Source organism: Halyomorpha halys, unplaced genomic scaffold (assembly GCF_000696795.3).
Source record: "Halyomorpha halys isolate HHAL.00 unplaced genomic scaffold, Hhal_1.1 Scaffold1462.1, whole genome shotgun sequence".
Lineage (NCBI taxonomy): Eukaryota > Metazoa > Arthropoda > Insecta > Hemiptera > Pentatomidae > Halyomorpha > Halyomorpha halys.
In genome coordinates, this window is record NW_027107297.1 from 286,613 (window position 1) to 308,762 (window position 22,150).

Genomic DNA, 22,150 nt, shown 5'->3' on the forward strand with positions numbered 1-22,150 from the left:
AAAAAAAAAACTTTTGGAATCACATCAAACGCATTCTCATCATTTAAGTTTAATACAAAGCGCATGGCAACAGCAAATCATCTTTCATATTTCCAGTGAAAGATACCAGAGTAAATGAATCTTAAAATCTCTTCAGTTTAACTTCTGGTTCACACCTGCATTTTTCGAAAATTCTTTCTAAATTTATACTAAGAGTTCATCTTTTATCAACTAAATTTTTGCATGATTTTCAGATTGCAAGCTCAGAGACTTCCTTTATATAAAAAAATATATACATTCTATAATCTTATCCACATACTCCGAATGGAACACAGTGCTGGATTTTAACGTTAATAATAGAAAAAACACACTAATTAACTGATGATCTGGTGAGAGTGCGATTTTGAGGTAAGGAGGTTCGAAACCGGCTGTGACAGATAATCATTTATTCTGTCATGGTAGCCGTGATTCAACTCCGCGGTACAGGCAGCCTATGGTGTATATCCTAAATTATGGAAAATCTGGAGGACGAACGTGATTCTGAGCGAATCACCTCCTTGCACAACCGTTTGTCTAGTAACAGTACTTCCTTAACAAGTACTGCATCCCCGATCCTTTATGGGTTATAGCAGTACAAACTTATTTTGTAATTAGAAAAAAACGCAGAAGTAGAAAAAAAGGTACAAATTAAGTTGCAATTATTTAAAAATATTATTTTAAGATACCACAACGAATTCGTGAATCTCTGTCAGATTTCCGTCCTTAGGAAAGGAACGTTGAATTCCGTTTCATTCCCTGAAAGTTATCGCAGATGGTTGATTTCTCTTACTTCTGTTGGAATGTAAAACACAATATTGCACTTAACCCTGGTTTCCTTTATTACCCTCCTATTTAGTCTGTTCTTCAAAGGTCTGAAAGTTACATATTACATAGTATACATACATAGTAGTACATATTGTTATTTATTTTTAAAAGTAATTACAATTTCATAAACCTACTGAATACCCCGGGTTATTAGCTGAGTCAGCAAACCTTACGGAAGTAAGAAGAAACATTAAGCATTGTAACATAAGCATTAATTAATATAATTTATACTGACTAATCTGAAGGGATGATTAACAATACCAATATAAAGAATGGTATAGATTTACATACCAATGTATCCTAAGAACATAAGCACTTTAAATTTTAAAGAGCCTTAGCTACGTTTCCAAGAATAGATTATCTGTTAATAAGTGTGAATGCTTCACAGATGACATCAGGGACTCCCTTCTTAACCATGACCCAAATTGTATCTTTCTAAGCGATTCAGTTCGAGAAAAAAATATATTACCCATAAACTAACCTAATTTAGTTTATTTAATTACAATTTAATATACATACATAAACAACAGTACCCAAAATATTACATTATACATCTAATGAATTCAGAATCATGTGCTCCTTGCATTTTTTGCGCACAGAACTCGGCGATTAGAAATAAATAGTAAATTAAAGTAAATATGTATACTTTCAAATATATAGTATTCACAAAAATACCTTTTTAATTAGAAAATAAATATTTGAATAATTATAATAAATATTTACAGAAAAATGTCCACAACAAATGTAATTTATAGAAAATATTTTTCGCCGACAACCTTGACTTTTATATACCATATATCTATACCATTCAGAAATAAAACAGACCAAATAATGTTCAAGAAGTAAGCCATGAATAAGAATAACTTCGAGTAATCAATACCGATACATACATAAAACCTACCTCACATAAATATATAACATACATCTGTAATAAAATTTAAAAATTATAAGAATGGTTGTATTTAAGATACGAGTTTAAGTTTAATTTTTTTATTATTTTTCTATCATTCAATTTATATCTCCTTACATATACAAGATGTGGATGTGTAGTCCGTATAGTGGATGTGTAGTCCGTATAGTGGATGTGTAGTGCGTATAGCGGATGTATAGTGCGTATAGTGGATATGTAGTGCGTATAGCGGATGTGTAGTGCGTATAGTGGATGTGTAGTTCGTATAGTGGATGTGTAGTCCGTATAGTGGATGTGTAGTTCGTATTGTGGATGTGTAGTACGTATCTCTATTACCACTGTTTGAAAATAAATGATAAAATTTAATATTAAAAAAATAAATAAAATGATTTCGAATATACAGTGATTTATAATATAATGAATCCGGTTTAGGTTTTTATTTTATTTTATTTATTTTTTCATTACACATATGACTTCTAGAAGGTTCAAAGGTCCTAGCTAAAAAGTTAGAAGTTTCATATAGTACTTCATTAAATCAATTAGCCAGTGCTAGATCAATTAACATCTTCGTATTAAGTGCGTTAGAAAATTGGTGCAGAAAATCGATGCAGACCGATTTTTAAAATAAATTGCAGATGTAAGTTTTTTTGAGCTATTTATTATTTTATATTCTTTGTACTCCTAGAGTATACAAAAACCTCGAAGGAAAAACGCATAATTATTGATTGCAATATGAAAGCAGGCATCCATTTATAAATCGTACACAATTCATTATTTACAATCGATGTGGAATGAATATTGTTTCCTCAATTACTTTTAACACAGGTGTATCAATAGTTTATATATAATTTTACAATGCAGTTGGCTCAACATAAATATTTTTTGCATTCAATTAAATCTGTGTAACACCTGTTACAGATCGGATAAAACTCGAACTATACAATAAATCATCTGAATACAATAATGAACAATACATTTGCAAGATTATCCATCGGAAATCACTTTATGAGAAATGTTACAGATCTGTCTATCATATTTATATACTTTATAAATAGGGTAAACGTGCTCATAGAAACGATAATATGAACTCGATGATTATTTTATATTTAATTATTTAAAGTTATATTATATTTTAATTTACAATTAATTATATTTTCAGGTGCAAATACTTTATTTACACAATATAAATACATTCTTAATAGTACATTCTTAATAGATCTGAGAATAACCATCTTGGTAAAAACGATTCCCCGGTGTTTATCATAATCACTTTGAGAAATTGATTTATTTTTTAAAAGCATTTATTAAAAATTAATTTTGTTTATTTTATTTTATTTCAAAGTTAATTGTGATGAAAGCTCAAAAGTAATGAAAAAAAAAAGGTAAAACCACTTTCGGTAAGTGGTACTGATTTAATTCCACAAATTAGATTTTCCTTCTATTTGTTGAAGAAAGTGGTAAATCCAAACGTAATTTAAATTCTAAGCAGTTTTTATTTCGATATATACCTGCATATACTAAATTATATCATAAATATACCAATATTATAACTTTATTAACTAATATTATAAGTATACTAAATGGCATTTAAACGTAATAAGTAATACAAATAAACTGAAAAAAATATAATATTTAACACAACTAATGTTTTTTACAAATAAAAGATTTGATTAAATTAAAAATTAAATCTGTACCACTACAACCCATGAATGGTTAGAGGTTCAGTATTTTGTAAGGGAGTACGTACAGTTCTGTCCAACAGGATTCGAACTCGGGTCCTAGGAGTTAGTAGCCGCGGGCCTTACCCCGCGGCTACTCGCACTCCTCAACAGAGATATGACTAGTTCACAAAAATAAGAAGTAGCTTACGAAAACAACTGGGAAAATATGAAAAATTGTCGTTACAGAGAACGTTCCCCAGGATTATTTCGAAAGTTATACACGGCATTGGTCTAAATTATACAGTTAATACACCAATGACTATAAGAGAATTGTAGCAAGAATAACCTTTAATTGTAAACAAAATGAATGTGTAGCGTGTGCTAATACGAACGATTTCAGCTAAATTGATTTCAAAATTTTGTGGATTTAACTGAATTTATTAAAATTAGGGTTTTTTTAAAATTACAAATGGATTGGACTATTTAATAAAAACCAAGCAAACCGGTGGGAAAATAAAGTGATGCAATACAAAAGTGCATCATCAAGGATAATATCTTAAGAATGGGAAATGCATTTTACTACACAATAAATCATAAGTGCTCTTGACACCAATATATAAAAATAAAACTGGAGATAAGGGACAATAAATTTACGTAAAATGCAACACATTAGGCAGTAAGTTACATAATATGTGTATCAAATCGGCCACAAGAGAAGAAATTGCTACTGTCAACACAGAAGGAACTGACCGCTTCTGGCAGACAGACTGTCTTGGGGAGCGGCAATTCGATTGCCGGGCGAGCGATGTATCGATAATTTGCTATCGAACGGCAGAGCGGAGAGACCGGCGGGCAGTCCCCGCCAGGATGAGATACTGTTACCATGTTCTCCCATCTTATGGTTACCATCTTCTTCCTTACGTCTTTTGCGGGACTGTCCGTGGCAGCGGTGCCTAATAGGCTCAATAACAGTGAGTATTACGGCCTATTAAGGCACACTATTGAAGTGATTTTTTTCTTCTTTTTTTTTTGTAATGAATAGTAAATAATAATAAATAAAAAAACATCTTTATTTAAAAAATATATATTATCATTTGATAAATCGATTCAAATTACTAGATACGTTAATCGATACAGGATCGATTAATGTAATATTCGTTCGATATATTATGATTAAGTGGTATAATGAAGCCGGCAAAATAGAAGGTTTTAAAAAATTCACTAAACTAAATTAATTAATAAAGAGAGAAGTGCACCATCCTGCATTGTGAAGATTGAGTATTTAAATTTTTGGTAATAAAATTAACATTTTTTTTAATATGTTCCATGATGAAAGAAATTTAGGATTCACTTTCAGTATTTATTACACGTAAGTAGTTTTAAATTCTTCCATCTAAAAGTTTTTTTGTTTTTTTTTTCAAAATCACAGCTTACAAGCAGGTCCTACGTAGTTAGACAAAAATTTGTAAAATCAATAACCTAAAGGGTTTATCTCAAAATCACGGTTTACAAGCTGATCTTAAGTAGTTACAAATTTGTAAAATTTAGCACCTAGAGTTTTTTTTTTTTTTTAAAGCGATCGTTGAATTGAATTAAGTAGGACTTCATTGGCATTTATAAACACAAAAAACTATTGATTGATACATAATTTCAATATAAAAATATTACTTACATATTTACTTATATTATAAGATGTAGATAGAAATGGGAAAATTATTTTTCTCGGTCAACAAAAGTCCGTGTTGCAATGAATAAAAACTATGATTAAATTGAAACATAAATAACTAAATAGTTGGGGTGTTGGAATATTTGTCTGTACCTATTGCTAGTAATTAAATTGATTAATATATACTTGACTGTATTTATAATCTCATTTTATGCAATTATTTGACTTAATATACGTAAATACTTCCGGTTTCAAGAGAAAATTTCTTGCACGGAATAAATTTTAATGACAACTACTTTTTTATTTGTAATTAAATCAAATTATTAATAATTAGTTAGAGTAAATGAGGCACACAAAATATTTACTAACAACATAGGTTAAGTTTTAAATTTAAAAAGTTAAATCAATTTATGATAACTTAATTTGTGCCTATATTAATAAAATATTACGCTTCATTTGTTTGCCTTAATTACATCGATAAGTACAATTTAGTTTCTATCTTACATAAAATAGTTTTTTTCATGGTTTCGAGGAGTAACATTAATGAGTCCGTGAAAATTATGAAAACAATTTACTAATATTTTTTTACGCTGGCATAATACAGAAACGAAAACATACACAAACAAAAAATATTATTATGTTAATTTATTCTTATCAAGAAAATTATAATGAATGTAATTAAAATAAAGTTCTGTATAAAAAAAGAGAATAAAAAATTTGTTCATCACGAAGACATATTTTAATTCAAATTTTAATAATAAGATCATAGAAATTCATAAAAAACAAATATTTTAATTTGTTAATTAATGTGTTTAAACAAATTGTTTAAATTTAAGACTATTCATTAGTTGACTTTATGAAGAAAATATACTTCAATGATTATATTTAAATTGTACAATAATAAATAACAGGTCAGTACCTTCAACTGTGTGTTAAGACAAATAAAATAAACAATTTTTCGTTTCTTTACGGAAGAAAAAACTTACAACACAAATATTAACACAAGGGGCATATAGGGGACACTTATTAAAATTTATATTATAAATATATTTATATTGTATTATAGACATAACGGAAATGATAAGATTAAGACTTTTAAAATATTTCAAATCTATTCTAAACGACCTTTTGGAAAACACATCAGAGTAGCGTTGGTAATCACGTCTTAAAAATGCGTAAGAAATAAATACTAAACCGCAACACTAGACTGCGTTCATGGTTTTCCAAATTAACTTGAAACAAAATATTTTCAAAATATGGTACAATAATATACACGGGACAGTCAACTCCAGAATACCCGTAGCACTCAGTGGCGTGATTGCCAAGGATACTGACATGGAAAACCCATATGTATAAAAAAATATCTAAATATAAATAATTAATAATTAAATAAAATATATAAATATAGAATCAGGAAAAAACACATTTAACAAGAAATGTTTAATCATCTAATAATTAATGTACGATAAGAACAAGTAATTATTTTTTTTAAAATGAGTAGGTGATGATAGGGAAAAGAAAAATAAATTACACTTTTTGAAAATAAACAGCCTAACTAAGTTTGGATTTTGAGAAAAACAAATTAGTGTATAACTCTAAATAACTAAAAAGATAATATAACAAATCCCAGTGTAACTTCATGATGAATTAGCTGTTCTGCGGTTGGTTCGTCCTCATCTCCATATCCATAATCTACTGCTTCACTACCTCTTGCTTTGTTGACAATATTCTCATCAATGAAGTACTCAAGGCCAACATCATCAGCATCACAATTGATCCAATCAATAATATTTCTCCTTCCAGGAACATATCTCACCAATTTATATAATGAAACAAAGCCCGTTCTTCGTCATCTTTTGTTCTTGTTCGTCAATTTGGTTTAAATCACCAACTAGTGTTAACTAACAGTTTCTCAGAGTCAGTCCCTGACTTGAAGTGAGTGCATAGTTTTACAGACAGCCATGCAGTTGCAGTTTCATAAAGACTAAACAAGACAAAATTTACGCAAAAACACATAGGTCGCATACCTCGTCCATCATTTCTTTCAATTAAACAAGTTAGAACTGAAAATCACCTTTGTTATTTATTTCTCCATTCTACATTGACCCATAATCTTAATGAGAGCAATCACGTTCGGTAGTAAAATATTTGCAATGATTTGTCTATTAGCTGATTTTAAAACTTCTTCAGAGTTATTTGTAGCATTATCATTAACAAGTAGCATATACCTATTATTTTTTTTAATCCGAGACACTCGAACCTGAACAATACACAGTATTTTTTAAACTAGTCTGGAAAAATGATTTTGTTCATCCATGCTCTTGTTGGTTAAATGCATACTATGTTTATACACTGTGTTTTAGTATCAGGTGCATTCTAGTGAGGTATGGGTAGATAAGTAATACATATATTCAAAACTATTTTTTTAGTTTTTAAATCACTTATTAAGTATTCGAGATATAGGCTCATGAAGAAAATAAATTTTCAAACCAACTTTTTCGATTTTCTGACACTTTTTCAATTTAGATTTTGGCTAACTTAAAATGCAATTTAATTTGTTTATCAACTACAATGTATAAGTTGTACTATTTAGTAAATTTAGTTCGTAAATATGAAAAAGTAAAGCTGCAGAGCATGGCTGATGATTTGATTTCAATATTTCACTTTCGCGTTTTTTTTTGGGGGTCAGGAAAATATATCGTGAAAGAATAATATGAATTACTTTTTGCTAATATATCAATCCCTTGCTGAGTACACATCGTAATGAAATACATATATACGGCTTATTTACCTACGTAAAAAACAACAATAATTATTTAAAGGGCCAAAAAACTCACATCCAGGAGAATTAAAAGAACGTGGATCATTAATAACTTAAGATCCATATAAAATATGTCAGAAACTATTACTTGAAAGTTTTGTCTATTGCAATCGCTTCAAAGTCCATGGTGCAAAGAACTCCACCCACAGACTTAGCGAGCGATGGACCAAAATTGGCCTCACAATCGACTTGGTTACCCAACCTCCTATCCTGGATACATAGCAACACAACCTCAGCTTATAGCTTAGTTTATTCCACTGCAAATGCTACTTATTTTTCATTTATCTCACCATGGATAATCCACATTGCGGTTGACTATAAATAAAGTTTTTCGTTATGATGCTATTATGGGAGGCCTATATGTGAAAAATTTTAAATAAAGATCTACATATAAAATATATATAATTCACAAGTAAAGATTTCAATATAGCATAACAATATTTTGGAGATGATAATTATTAATATTTTACGTCAAATATATAACGTTTCATTTTTCTTACAGCTAAATATTTTTTCCATTATTTGTTTATAGTTTAAACAGTAAACAAATCTTATGTATAGAACAAAAGAATGTGGTCGGCATTCTTACCAGTTTATTTATACTAAAAGATAAAGTTGTAAATTAAGAAAAAAAGGATATCTGATAAAAAATTCCATCGAAGGCTGATAAAAGATCCGAGCTGCCAAGTTCTTGGAACAGACATAAGACCTGTACTCCCTAGGCGACTGGACCAAATTAAAGTTAAAGATACTATCGTAAATATTCCTAGGCCAGAAATACGCTTTAGTATGATGATGTTAATTATATTGGATATGAGAAAATGTTAAAAACATAAGGGCAAAGCAATTAATGAGGAATATAACGAAAAGAATTTCACCTTCGAAACTGGCAAACTATTTAATTAAACAAATAGAAGCTCAGTAAATTTATAACTAAACCTATCATTTTTATACATAGCAATAATTATTTCTTTCGTAATATTTATTGTTTCATGTCAATAATTTTAATAATACCCACACCAAATGAACCACATGATGAATTTTATATTTTACATCGTATGTCATCATACTGAACAATCATCATGTAAAATGACAAAAAGGTTTAGACATTATGTACCAATTATGACCTATTAGGTTCCGAAATTATGAAAAATGACCGGTCAGTGTTATAAAATGATTTATCAATTCGTCTAGCAGTTTTGATCACTATTATTGTTGACCAGTTCTTGTGCATAATACCCTATTTACTTCGATCATAATTTGCATATTATAGAATATTTTACATCAAACAAAGTCAACTTCTAACACTTAACGAACTAGCCTTAATAATAGACAGCTAGAGTAAAATCCGTGTCACACATTAAATGTAAAGTAAACTAAATCCTATTTATAAAGCAGAGAAACAAAGTTAAATCATGAAATATAAAATGTATACATAATAATTCTTCAAAGGAGAAGTTTCTCGGACCTATAATTTTTGCTTCAGTATTGATTTATTATAATGCTTGACTTTGAAGTAACTGCTATTTCCATCGGAGGACTATAAAAAAGTATATACTAAAGCAGGGTTATAGCCTCAAGGCTAGTAACGGCGTAATAGATCTGTTATTAAATTTAAAATAAAAAAAATATAAATATACTATGGAAATAAATTTCATTTCCATACATCAATATACAATCAAAATCATTATTTCCAAAATAACTAACTTATTTTTATTTATTTTTGGCTAGAATCCAAATTCTAGTAACGGAATCGAGCATGTATAATTGAGGTTATATACATTAAAGGTTTATCGAATTAATGATTAAACAATAATACAATCAAATAATAATAATCATATCAATTAAGTCTTTTATAACATAAACGAAGTTTGAAAAATAATTTGTAGTGTTTATTTCTATATTTTTTTTTCTTATAGTTTTTCTTATAAACTAAATTTAAATGGTCTTGTAAATAAAAAGCTGGTAGATTCAGATGAGTTTTAATGAAAAAAAATTCAAGATATATTCATCGGTATAATTGTTTCGTGCGACAGTTTGTCGAGAGAGTGTATTATAGGGAATTCAACAACGCCAGACATACCTCACATCCACAATGAGAGAGACATAACTGAAAAAATGTTTTGTTTTTTTTAAGAAGGAACATTACACACATCCTAAGTTCTTTTTTGGCAAGTGGAGGGTTAATTATTGCCATTAAATCAAGTGGAAAGTTATTCATTTAGATCTTCATAAAGCTTGCAAGACGAACAAAAAAGGTATAAATACATAGCATGTTTGGCAAAGTGCTTTACTAACACAAAAATAGAATTATAAAGCACTAAAATGTGTTCCATTAGAAATTAAAAAAAAAAAACAGACAAGACAAAAAGGGGAAAAAATACATCATTATAAAAACCTAATAGACCTATAAATAACATTGGCAATGGAGAATCTCCGAGAGGGCATCATCGTTAGGAAATGATGTAAACAATGCTGTCTGTTTTATTTCATCTGATCTCTAGATGTTCAATATATCTTCATTAATGTAGAACCAGAATGCTTAAATGTCAAGTGGCAAGGGAAACGATTTTTCTAAGCTTTATTTTGTAATTCTTCAGTTGATGTCTGAGAATTCCAGGTGTATCTACCAAAGAAACGTAACCACTTCCAGGAACAGCCCTATTAGACAAAAATCCAGGCTAAACAAAAATCTTCAAAGAGTTGTACTGAATCCGAAATATTCCAAGGGGATATTAGTACGAGAATAAACGCATGACATCAATTAAAATTCGTAGTGGTGGGTAGTTTTTAAAAATTATATCTAGCAGGTGTCATATTTTAGTCTGTAATTATTTATTCTTGTACGAGATGTTAATGATACTGAAATTTAACTATCATAAATGGACCGTTTCCAATTATTTTCATAAAACACTTAAAAATTAATTACATCTTGAAGCCATTTTCAAGGAAAAAAAACACATTTAACAAGACGTTAAATTTTTATTTTCAACAATTATCATATCATATATCAATTTATACAATGTTCATAAATATTTGTTAGCTATTATTACTCAATGTAAAATACTACAGTAATAATAAAAATAAAAAAGATTACCAAGAGGAAAACAGGTCAGAACATTAAATCGATTATAAAAACATTTGATTGAACGCTTCTAAGTTTAATTTTAATTTTAGATCACTAATAAATTATGTTATTATTTTTATAACTATAATTTTAATTGTTCGATTATATGATTAATTATCTAATAAAAATATATGGGTTTTCAATATTGTTTCAAGCTTAATTATGAAAAAACACATTTAATATTTTTTTCAAATATAATTTAATGAGAATAATCAGTATTAAATAAATAAGTGGCGCCAATAAACATCCCCTGAAGGTGATATCTCTAACCCTCCAAGTATCCCAAAATCCAAGTTGAAAACCATAACAGTGAACGATCTCTAAAACAAGCTTATTCTAGGAAGAGCTACCTGAAACTAGATCGCAATATTCATATATATTCATCACTTGTGTTTACTTGTCTGTTTGTTTGTTTACATTGAAGTGTACTCTTCATCTTAATAAATGCATAGCCTTACCTCAAATTTGTTAATTCTAACTGTAAATTAAGTAAGAAACAAAATAAAATTTAAATAAATAATTACTGGCACACATACCGTTAGGGGTATATTAAAAGAAATTTATTTTAAGTATGATGCAACGAAAATCAAAATCGTTAAATTTAGCCCAAAAAGCATTATTCGTAAAATTATTATTAGCAAAATTATCTTCCTTATTATTTTAAATCCAATTGTTTCTAAATACATTTTTGAAGTGTTTCCAGATTGTTTGAAAACATACAGCTTTTTATACCAACTCGAAAACTACAAAAAAGTATTTAAGGCGAATTCGTCACGAGGGTGTTTTAACGTATAGGGCATATTTCAGTTATAGATTCTAGAATCGTGTATACTATATGATTATTTCGTTTTATTCTGTTTAAAATCAATTAATTATTAAATATTTAGTTTGATTAGTAAACTAAGAGGTGGGAACTCATATTTCTTTATCATATCATATCAATTTTTTATGCATCAAATTTTAATATTAAGCGCCGAATCTCAATAAAAACATTCAGAAACAATGAGCAATGTTCTTCTCACATTCCTTTTCCGGCGATAATTTCGCAGGTAGCAAATAAATAGCTCTCATTTAATCAAATTAAACAATTTAAATTCTATACTAATTCTGCCAGGTGAACAATATCAAACAACAAGGACATTAGACCTTTATTTAAACCTAGACATATGGTTCATATTAAAACAAAAATAAAATTTTGGACGCTCGACGCTAATAATTGTCCAAAGTGCACTTAATTTTTCATTAATATTAATTATGTTTTACATTAATAGGCCTATTATAAATAGGGCTAGTGCCTGCACTTGCTCCATAAACCGATTCTTGGCATGTTTCTGAGTTCTTAGCCAGAGCAGACTTCTATTAATGTACTTCTATCTTCAGTCTTAAAAGATTAATGTGACAGATCTCTAGGGTAAAGAGCTAAAATAATTGCAATTAGACCCGTTTGAGGCCAGAAAATTTTAAAAAAACGTATGCTACTTCAAAAGGCAAGATCAGGCTCATAAATAATACTGTAATTGGAAAATAATATATATAATAAATGATTTATGTTTTATATTATATTTATTCACTTTTATGGTATTTACAACATATATTAAAAATTAAAAAAGCAATTTAATGTAACATCAATTCAAACATACAAAATTATTAAATCTATACACCAACTTTGACTTTTGAAGACTTATATTATTACAACATAATAATTATTATCATTAATAATATACTAAGATAGTGTTAAATTGATAGAAAGTTATTTTATTCAATCAATTTCACGATTTTTTTAATAAAATATTTTTCAAACAAATTGTTCACTTCTCATTTTCCGTGAGTATAGGGGATTTTTTTTCGACAATTATAGAAAATCCTTTCCAACATTATGGACTCGCATCCTATTTATTATTACAGAACAAATTATCCCACTATCCCTGGGCATAAACTAACATCTCTAGGAAAAATGTAAGACAGGTTTGCACTAATTATGTCAAAATCAGACAAGTGGTTCCACAGAGATTATAACTCCTCAATAAATGTTAGCTAATACGGCACTAAGAAATTATCTGTAGGGTATTACGAATCGTGTGTAGCAAGACCCATTAAATTCAGCAGATTCGTGCAACAGATTTGATTCATCCATCAGACCAATTCAATGAAACCAGTGCGTTGCATTCTGATCAGATTTACATTTTGGTTCTAAAGTCCAGCATAAGATCATAGTTGTGGAACTAAATACAAGCAAAGAATTGTAAATTAAAGAAACTGTTGCATTATACTAAGTAGCAGGTGTTTAAACACGAGAAATGAAAGGCTAACCATCTGTGTATGGAAAAAACCCATTATAATAATAATGTAAAATGCTAGAACCAATGAACGGTTCAGTACTTTGGTATGCAAGTACTGTTTTTAGAAAAAACATTTATATAAGGAGGTGATTTTCTTTAAAATAATCTTGAGATCACGGTCTAGCACCAGATTTTTCCCTAATTCGAGGTACCCAATTTATGAGCTCAAGGAGGGCTCCGGAGGGTTGACTCACGGTTACAGTGAAATAAAAAATAATTATCTGCAACAGCCGAATTCGAACTCGAGGAGTTCTTGGAGTCAGTAGCACAGTGCCTTACCTATGTGTCATCCCAATCCCTCTAGAAAATCTGTTAATAAGAGTTATTTTCTATTACTTACGTAAAAATCCAACAGTACGTTCCATTTTCTCCATTATGCGAGGTATTTAAGAAATTTTAGGATCCAATTACTCTGGTTTAGTTTATCTGAAAAAATGGTGATTTGCTGTTGCCAAGCGCTTTTCTTTAAGCATGAATGATAGGAATGCGTTTGATATGACTCTAAAGATTTTTTTTTGCCAAAGATACTTTTAGATCCTATACTAGATCGATCCCACTATGTACTGTGAAACCTAAACGGAGTATGATCTATTACTTCCCGTTCTCGGATAACCTCTTCCCTTTTAATTGTTATATCTGTCACCCCAGTGAATATGTGGTTAAGTCGAATTTTGGTCAAAATGAGTTAAGTGGTCTAAGAGAATCACAGAGGCAACATCTTCATTGTGCATAAGTGTCTAAGTCAGTCAACGTTTTAAAACAGAGTTATTGGTCAAGTCTGTTGTCAACGGTCAGTGAACAATTAGTTAACTCTATTATCTAATTAGTGATAAGACATATCAAATTGGTGTAAAACAAGTAACAAGTTACCAACGTTTTGGTAGTATTGACGAAATTTCGATGATTTACCACAAACACCTGATTTTACATAAATGTTAAACTTTAAAAGTTGTCCCCTGAAAAGTAAGGAATTTTGACTTAACCACATATTCACTGGGGTTACAGATATCATCTGTCTGCAGTTTTTGTTTTATAAATTTTAACAACTTAAACAATAAAGCAGAGTGAAATTTTCTTTCTGGTTTCTTATTGCTGATTCTCTCTCCTCACATTTATACCATGATAGAAAACAAGCATCAAATAAATTAAAGTGTCTTTCACTACATCCATGATCCGTTTGATTTTTAACTTGGAATGGCTCATAATTCCTACTATGACCTCACTCCACCACAGTAAATGGATTAATTTCTTTATAACTCGCTTTAAAGCGAAGGTTGGGTCGTATTATAAGAATTCATGAATTCTAAACAGAAATTTCATGATATATTTTTCATATCAATCGGTTGAATTCAACCAATTGGTAAACATGGTCAAAAATTGGTAGTAAATGGGGTATTAAGAGATAATTTTTTTTTAAAATACAGACAGTGGTGGTATTATGGAACTTTACTATTAAACTTTTTTTTACCTTTACAATAGCTGAAGGATACATGGTAATGTTAGATTTTAATATTTAGCTTTAATATTTTATCAACAACTTTTGAAAAAAAAATGTCCACAATTTTTTTTATTGAAAAATGCATTTTTGCTAAACAAAAAAAGTATACTGATAAGATTTTAAAGAAAAATTACGATATAATCTTATCCAAAGAGTGAAGCTGAAAAAAGAAAAAAAAATCTGATCATGTACTACAACTCAATAAAAGACATTTAAAGAAAATACAAGAGGCAACATCCTAGAAGTCTTGTTGCACCTCACAGAAGCTCGTTAGCAGGTTAATGCTAACCCTTGCTTGGAACAACTGTGCTCTAATTATGCTAATTAATACCTCTCTCACCTCTAGGATGGACAGAATACAGGAAAAAAATATATATGTTCTAAATATTTTTAAAATTAATAATCAGATTCATGGCGCCTACCGATTTCGTTTATGGAAATTACTGACTTTTATAAGATTCAGGATACTTAATAAATTAAAGAACAAGGAAAAAATACCAAATAAATCAAGGAATACGGAAAACCTGTGATAGTTTACTAAGAATTTATGATATGCAACTTTGAATACATTTTATATACACTAAAATACATTTATTTATACATATATTTATTACACTAAAATTACCCTTTTTTCCAAATTCAAAAGATATCCGATTACAGAATGATTTTTTAGTTAAAATGTAATTAATTACGTTTATTTAAATAAGTAAAATACATTACATATTTATGAATTTTTTTTTAATTTTGTGTTTAGTTTATTCTTTTAATCTTTATATTTTTTTATCTGACAATATTTTAAAAATAAAAAACCAGGACCGACCTTGATTTCCATATGCTTTACGGCTTTAATCTAAGTTCTAACCTACCTTTCTGCCAGTGACCATTTTCAGTATCCTTCACAAAATTTTCATTACGCTCAAATAATGAAGTTTAAACTAAAAATATATACATCAATAATAAAAGTTGAAATAAAGAGCGTGGTCAGTACTTGGATAGGATCATTCGACCTCTCCCCCCAAGTCTTTGGGGCCCGTCAACTTGGAGGCAACTCAACAGCCGTAGGCCTCTGACCCTACCCTGTATTCTTTCATCATGAATCGTGTTTGTAGTTCTTTGGGACTGTATCACGCGGCGAACGATATCCACGGTCTATAGCGGCGACAGAAAAAAAAAGTGTATATATAAAGAATTGCCGGACGGAATAAAGATAATCCCTTACATTACCTCACTGAAAGGGCAGTACATATCGATTCCTGCACAGCTAAGCCCTCATACATGAAATGTCTTTCATTCTCTCAATTACAAAATTTCAATTACTACAAAACAAGCTATCTCATTGTCAATGAAAATGTTGGGGAAAAATGACTTCTAGCTTTCGCCAATTTTGTTGATTGATAGATACCTTGTAAACTTCTCGCATGAATAATTACGTAGTAACAACAATTAAAAATAAGGATATATTGTACCGGAAAATATAGTAACTTTATGAATAGTTTCTAGTTTCCTTTAGGAAATTAAAACAGTAAATTAAATTCACAGCGGAAAATCCGATAGCTAGGAGTAAAATATTATATTTTAATATATTTTTTAAAGCTAATTCCCCAATATAGTATTTCTGATTTAGATAGTAATTATAATTAACAAACCGATTCTAAGTATCAGTGTAATATTAAAAACCCAAAACGTTACTTTTATATAAACAGTGCATTTGACACAGAATCAAGATTGGAAGGATCCATTGTTTTGTTGCAGTCAATTCTTCTTCCGAGTCATCGGTCCATTGATCGGCCGATGGAATGCCTTCATGATTTAATTACATCACTATCGGGGTCATTATCTTAGGAATGCCAGTGTCAGGAATAGAAAATCAGAGTTTGTACTTGTTAGGACATAAATATACGGCGATAAGGCACAGTACATGTCACTATGGAAACTATAAATCAACGACATTTTCCTTTTAAGTGTTAGAAAGACATGGCATTAATTTATGCTTAACAAATCGTTATTTCCAAACCATATAATAAATATTTAACTTTCAAAGACCTACATTTTGGAAATTTCAGAAATAATTGAAAGAAAAGTTGACTAATTATCTATTAAACTAAGAACGGGTCAAATGTTTTGTTAAATTAATTCGTGGGTATCTTTCATTAAACTTTGAAGCTACATGAGAAATACAATACCGATTCCACTACCAAATCTAGTTAAAAATATTTAGCTATTTAATTGCTGCTTTGCTTGAATAATGGCACATCTAAATCATTTTTTTTAAAACTTTGAATTTGATGTATTAAATAGATTTTGACAACCCTACTGGATTTTGAACAGTTAACAGAGGGACCACACTATAGAAAGAAACTCCTATCTACGATATCTTTGGAACACGTGCATTTCAAAATAACCTTTTTTTTAATTAAAAAAAAAAAAAATATTTTTTTGTTAGATATGCCCTAAACAAGAACAGTGGGTGATTTTGTTGAATTTAAATATCGAATTGGATCTGAGCCTCCGGTATATTTTAATTTACCTATTTAAAAATACAAGTTAATAAAGAACGTCGCTTACACACGATTTTATTATACATACACAGAATTTCATTTAGATGCCGGTTTATGTTTAATAAAAATTTCAGTTGCATATATATAAATGCGAAAATACAGAGTAAATATATATATATTTATGGTTTGAAATGTTTAAATTTAATAAAATTTCAGGTTATAATTTTACCAATTAACAGTTGATGGTAAAGTAAGTTTTCATTACTGAAACCTCCTCAATCCAAATAGTGCGTTATGTTATTACTTCAGAATAGTTAGAATTTCCAAATAGAATTATCCATAGGAAGTAAAAATATAATGACATATTTAGTAAATAATATGGTATTAACATAATATATAATAAACTGAATTAATTTGATTTGGTTTTAATTTTAACCATACCTACAATTATTAAAAATAAAAGAAATTTCTCTCTTTCTAATCCATGTTCTTACTAAAAACGTTAAGGTCAAATAATCCCCAGCTAAGAGTCAGAATCGAGTGGGATAATATTAAAATATATTAGCATTATTGAAATATCTTGAAAAATTAAAATGCTATATTATTTTTATTAAATAATAGAAAACATCTTTTCATACTTCCGCAAATATTATTTCAAAAAGTCAAATTTTTTTACCGAAAATAGTTAACTTGATTTATATAAAATACAAGCATTTGTAAAAAAAGAAGAAACAAATTCGAAATTATAATTAGCCAGTAAGTATTTTAATTTCCTCTTTATCAGATGAAGTCACACGGGATAAAAAGGAATATAGGTGGCTAAACTTTTAAATAAAAATCTTTGTGAAGCGAAGAAGTTGTCTAGATGTCGAGGAAGCACAGACACTAAACTGAATTTAAAATTAAATTCCCTTCCTAAGATCGTTTTGTTTATACTATTTTATTCCAAAATAAAAAAAAATTGTCTTCCCAAATTTAAAATTACAAATTTTCAGTTTTAATGCACAATTTTTTTAAACAAAATATGAGATAAATATATATATATAAATATATATATATGAGATAAATCAAACCGCTAACACACACTACAGATACGGATATTACCCATATCACAATTGCTGTAATAGATATTTCCTAAATGAGCAGCTGACCTATGCGATACGGCTATCGGAGTCCTGGCTACCTCACTGCACGACAGTCCCTTCCCACTTAGCAGTTCAATGATCCGGCTTCTTCGCGGTGAGGAGGCGTTTAAGAGCTTATCATAATCGAGCATGCTTTTTAATACATGCAATTTAGAGATACTATAAAATTTTATTACGAGAATAAGAGCTTTATGATATATATGGATAATATAAATTGTTTTTTACTAATTGAAAGTTATCCCTGAGACATTCGAGGATGCAAACTTAGCTTTAAGAATACCCTTACTTTGGCCAAGCGATATAGAAAAGAAAAATCTTTTACCCTAAACGAAGCAAAGTAAAATCTATCTGCATATTACATAACATGGCTAAGGTAAGATTTTGGCCAATATATATCCCCTAGAGCCTCCTGACATACAAAATAGCAATGCTACAATATGGGGTACAAACAATACAATACAAGAATAAATGAGTATAACACAATGTACAATGGGATGTCTAACTAAAATTTCATTCTAAAAAATAAATAATATTTATAATACTTATTAGCAAACATTGGTACTTACTTATGTTTAAAACAATTCTCAAGCAACTGCTGATGTATATATGTGAATTCTGGAAAGCGGCATCCTTTACGAAAAGGAAAAAATTACAATCTTTTCAAAATAAAGTCGTAAGAATTGCAATGATTGTAAGAAACAGCCAATTGCATCGGGGAATTACAAATGGAGATAATAGAGGATGAAATAAGATTCATCAAGTTCCACTTCCAGTTACCAACAGTTAAAGAAGCAGTAACTACAACTTGGGAAACCCAACCTCAACCCGAAGACTGAAGCCCTGGCTGCTGCAGGGCATTCCGTTATAAGTTCTGTATTTATCAGTTCCGTAATTGTCACTCTAAAATTTCATTTTATTTTAATTTTTTTTTCTCTTCATCTTTTTCTTAAATTAACTTTCTTTTTTTTTCTATTAGATGTCAGTTATTTATTTAGATTAATCAACAAATTTCATAATTTTTGTTATTAACTTTATTTTTATCTTTTACTAAGAATTATTATTTTAATCTATTTATTTTATTTTCGTTTTTTTTTATTTATAACATTGTATATAGTCAGAGGTCGTTTTTTTAAATTGGGGAGACTAAATCCCCCTACAATTGTTTAAAAAAAGGCAACTCTTACATTAACCATGTAAGGCCCACAAGCCCGATCTGGTATTAATTTTAAAAAAAGAGGGGGTATTTTGATTGGTTGAGATGTGGAGAATAAATAAAAAACTATCATGGACTGTTTACCATCAATTTTTGATTATGACTTGTAGAAGTAAAATTTAAAAGTAATATATTTTTTAAAAATAAGTTAGAAAGTTTAAAAAAAAGTTTTCTTACACATATCACGTCGTATTGAGATTGGTATTCGGAAGATAAGTAATTACTTATAATCCAAGGCTAATGGTTTGCCGAAACGGACGTATCTAATGAAGTCTATACTACACCCACTTTACACTAATTCTCATCTTTTCTCCTGATTTAGGCCAAACCAGACTAGTCCTTTTCGAAATATAGATCCGCAGGGTAAAATACGTTTTAACATGCGTAAGAAAAATTGGAAACGGATTATGATAAAATCTACAAGGGACCAGGTATTTATTTGTATAATCATTGAAAATTAAATAAAAATCGGATTAATGCCTGAACACAAATTTGTATACAAGATGATTGGGCGTGCGGTCAGTGAAGAACGCAATTAATTAAAAACTTACAAATTAGTGCCAACGTTTCGGCCAGAATTTAAAATCGTCATCAGGGCTAAGAACAAAAATCAAGATATCAACTATAATGAATAAAAGGAATTACAGAATGAAAGCAAAACATTGTAGATACATAAATAGTGTTAAAAAGAATTTTAGATTAAAATTGTGGATAACAACAACGTTATTCGCTAATTAGATTCGTTTGCAATTGTTGTGGGCTTTCGGCCACATGAATAATGTTTGATGGTGGAGGAATTTACGGATGAGGGTTAGTTCGCCACACCGTTTCGGAAGTAGAGGCACGCCCTTCAAGCCGTACGAACATAGGGCTCATTATTCAAACAGGCCTTTATTCATGGCAATAGACCACCGGAGTAATTCAGGAGGCGTTGGCCCCGCGGGCTCCTATTGTAAAACTGTATTCTTATTGTTCGACTGGTTTAATGATGTTTATGAAAGTCCGGCTCGCACCTGTAATGAGACTAATTATATCACAGGGACTATATATCAAAAGTATTTCACTATAGCTAAGTCTTTGAGTTTACTTTGCTAGGTGACCTGGAGACCTTCTAATACAAAAATATTTGTAGAGTGGTGCCAATGGGTAGTTTCTCCACATATATCATACCATTATGATCTCACATCAAATTCACTAGATGTATTATTATGTAGAGTTGAAAATGTCAATAAATAAATTTAAAAAAAGTTTACTTTCCTAGTTTAAAAAAAAAAACAATTACTATCTAAAGCCTAATTATAAAATACGATGATTGACATTTAAACTAATTAGTTTTGTAGATACAACTGTTGAATTATTCTTTCTCTATATATTATATTATATGTTTAAATCAAAACGGAGCAGAAATTTTGTAAATTCCACCACCATTTATAATTCGATTATAAATGCTTTATATATATTTAATTCTAATTGAATACAAAAATATTTTTAGAGTGCTACCAATAAGTAGTTTCTCTACATGACTGTATCATACCATTATGATCTTACATAAAATTCACTACATATATTATTATGTACAATTATAAATGTCAATAAATAAATTTTAAAAAATGTACTTCCCTAGTTTAAAAAAAAACGGCAAGTTTTATCTAAAGCCTAATTACGATATACGGCGAATGACATTTAAACTAATTACTTTTTTAAATAGAACTGTTGAATAATTCTTTCTCTATATATTATATTATATGTTTAAATTAAAACGGAGCAGAAATTTAGTAAATTCGACCACCATTTATAATTTGATTATAAATGCTTTATATATTTAACTCTACTTGAATACAAAAATGTTTTTAGAGTAAATATAGTTTAATATATTCAATTATATTTACATTTATGTATTTAGTTATATTCAATATGACCTGGTTATAAATGGTTTACATTTTATATACATTTAATTATATTTATAAATTGTTTACATTCATTTATGTTTTGTTTCATAAAGGGTGGTTCGGCATACCACTATTTATGATTACCACACCATTTATGATTCGGTTAAGCAGGTACGTGTAACAAGTACCCAAATAAAGTTCCACTACATGAACGCCTGCAGAGATTACACAAATTTTATTTTAAAAATATGCAATATAAAAAAAACAGTCCAGTATACAGACCTATCCAGTATATAGTTCATATAGTTTCCTAACCATTTGTATTGAGTACTTAAGTACTTATGTTTCAATGATAAGAAAAACCTACAGGTCATTGATAGGTCGTTCCAGAATATGATTTCAGGAATTTTTTTTTTTTTTTTTTTTTAAGAAGAGATTTATTTATTGATAAATATTACAATCTGCCACACCGTTGTGGGCAATAGGTAATATTGATAAATGATCACATACATACTAAAATAAAAATAAAAAAATAAATTA

General features: G+C 29.0%; 2 protein-coding genes and 1 long non-coding RNA gene across 3 annotated transcripts in view; 1 reads left to right on the forward strand and 2 right to left on the reverse strand.

Annotated features, from left to right (window-relative positions):
* LOC136795350 (uncharacterized) overlaps positions 1 to 14,296 on the reverse strand; it is a 41,724-nt gene extending 27,428 nt beyond the window's left edge. The window contains exons 1-2 of the long non-coding RNA XR_010842939.1: positions 13,708 to 14,296; positions 705 to 890 (exon numbers count right to left, since the gene is read on the reverse strand). This is a non-coding gene — a long non-coding RNA (uncharacterized lncRNA). The remainder of the gene's footprint in view (positions 1 to 704; positions 891 to 13,707) is intronic.
* barc (RRM1_TatSF1_like and RRM2_TatSF1_like domain-containing protein barc) overlaps positions 1 to 22,150 on the reverse strand; it is a 140,274-nt gene that overhangs the window by 61,020 nt on the left and 57,104 nt on the right. The gene's annotated exons all lie outside the window — the stretch shown is intronic.
* The window catches only part of LOC106689765 (lithostathine-1), a 68,525-nt gene continuing 50,603 nt past the window's right edge, over positions 4,229 to 22,150 (forward strand). Inside the window, exon 1 of the mRNA XM_014434925.3 lies at positions 4,229 to 4,385. Within this exon, the coding sequence (XP_014290411.1) occupies positions 4,298 to 4,385 (88 nt within the window). The 5' untranslated portion in view covers positions 4,229 to 4,297. The remainder of the gene's footprint in view (positions 4,386 to 22,150) is intronic.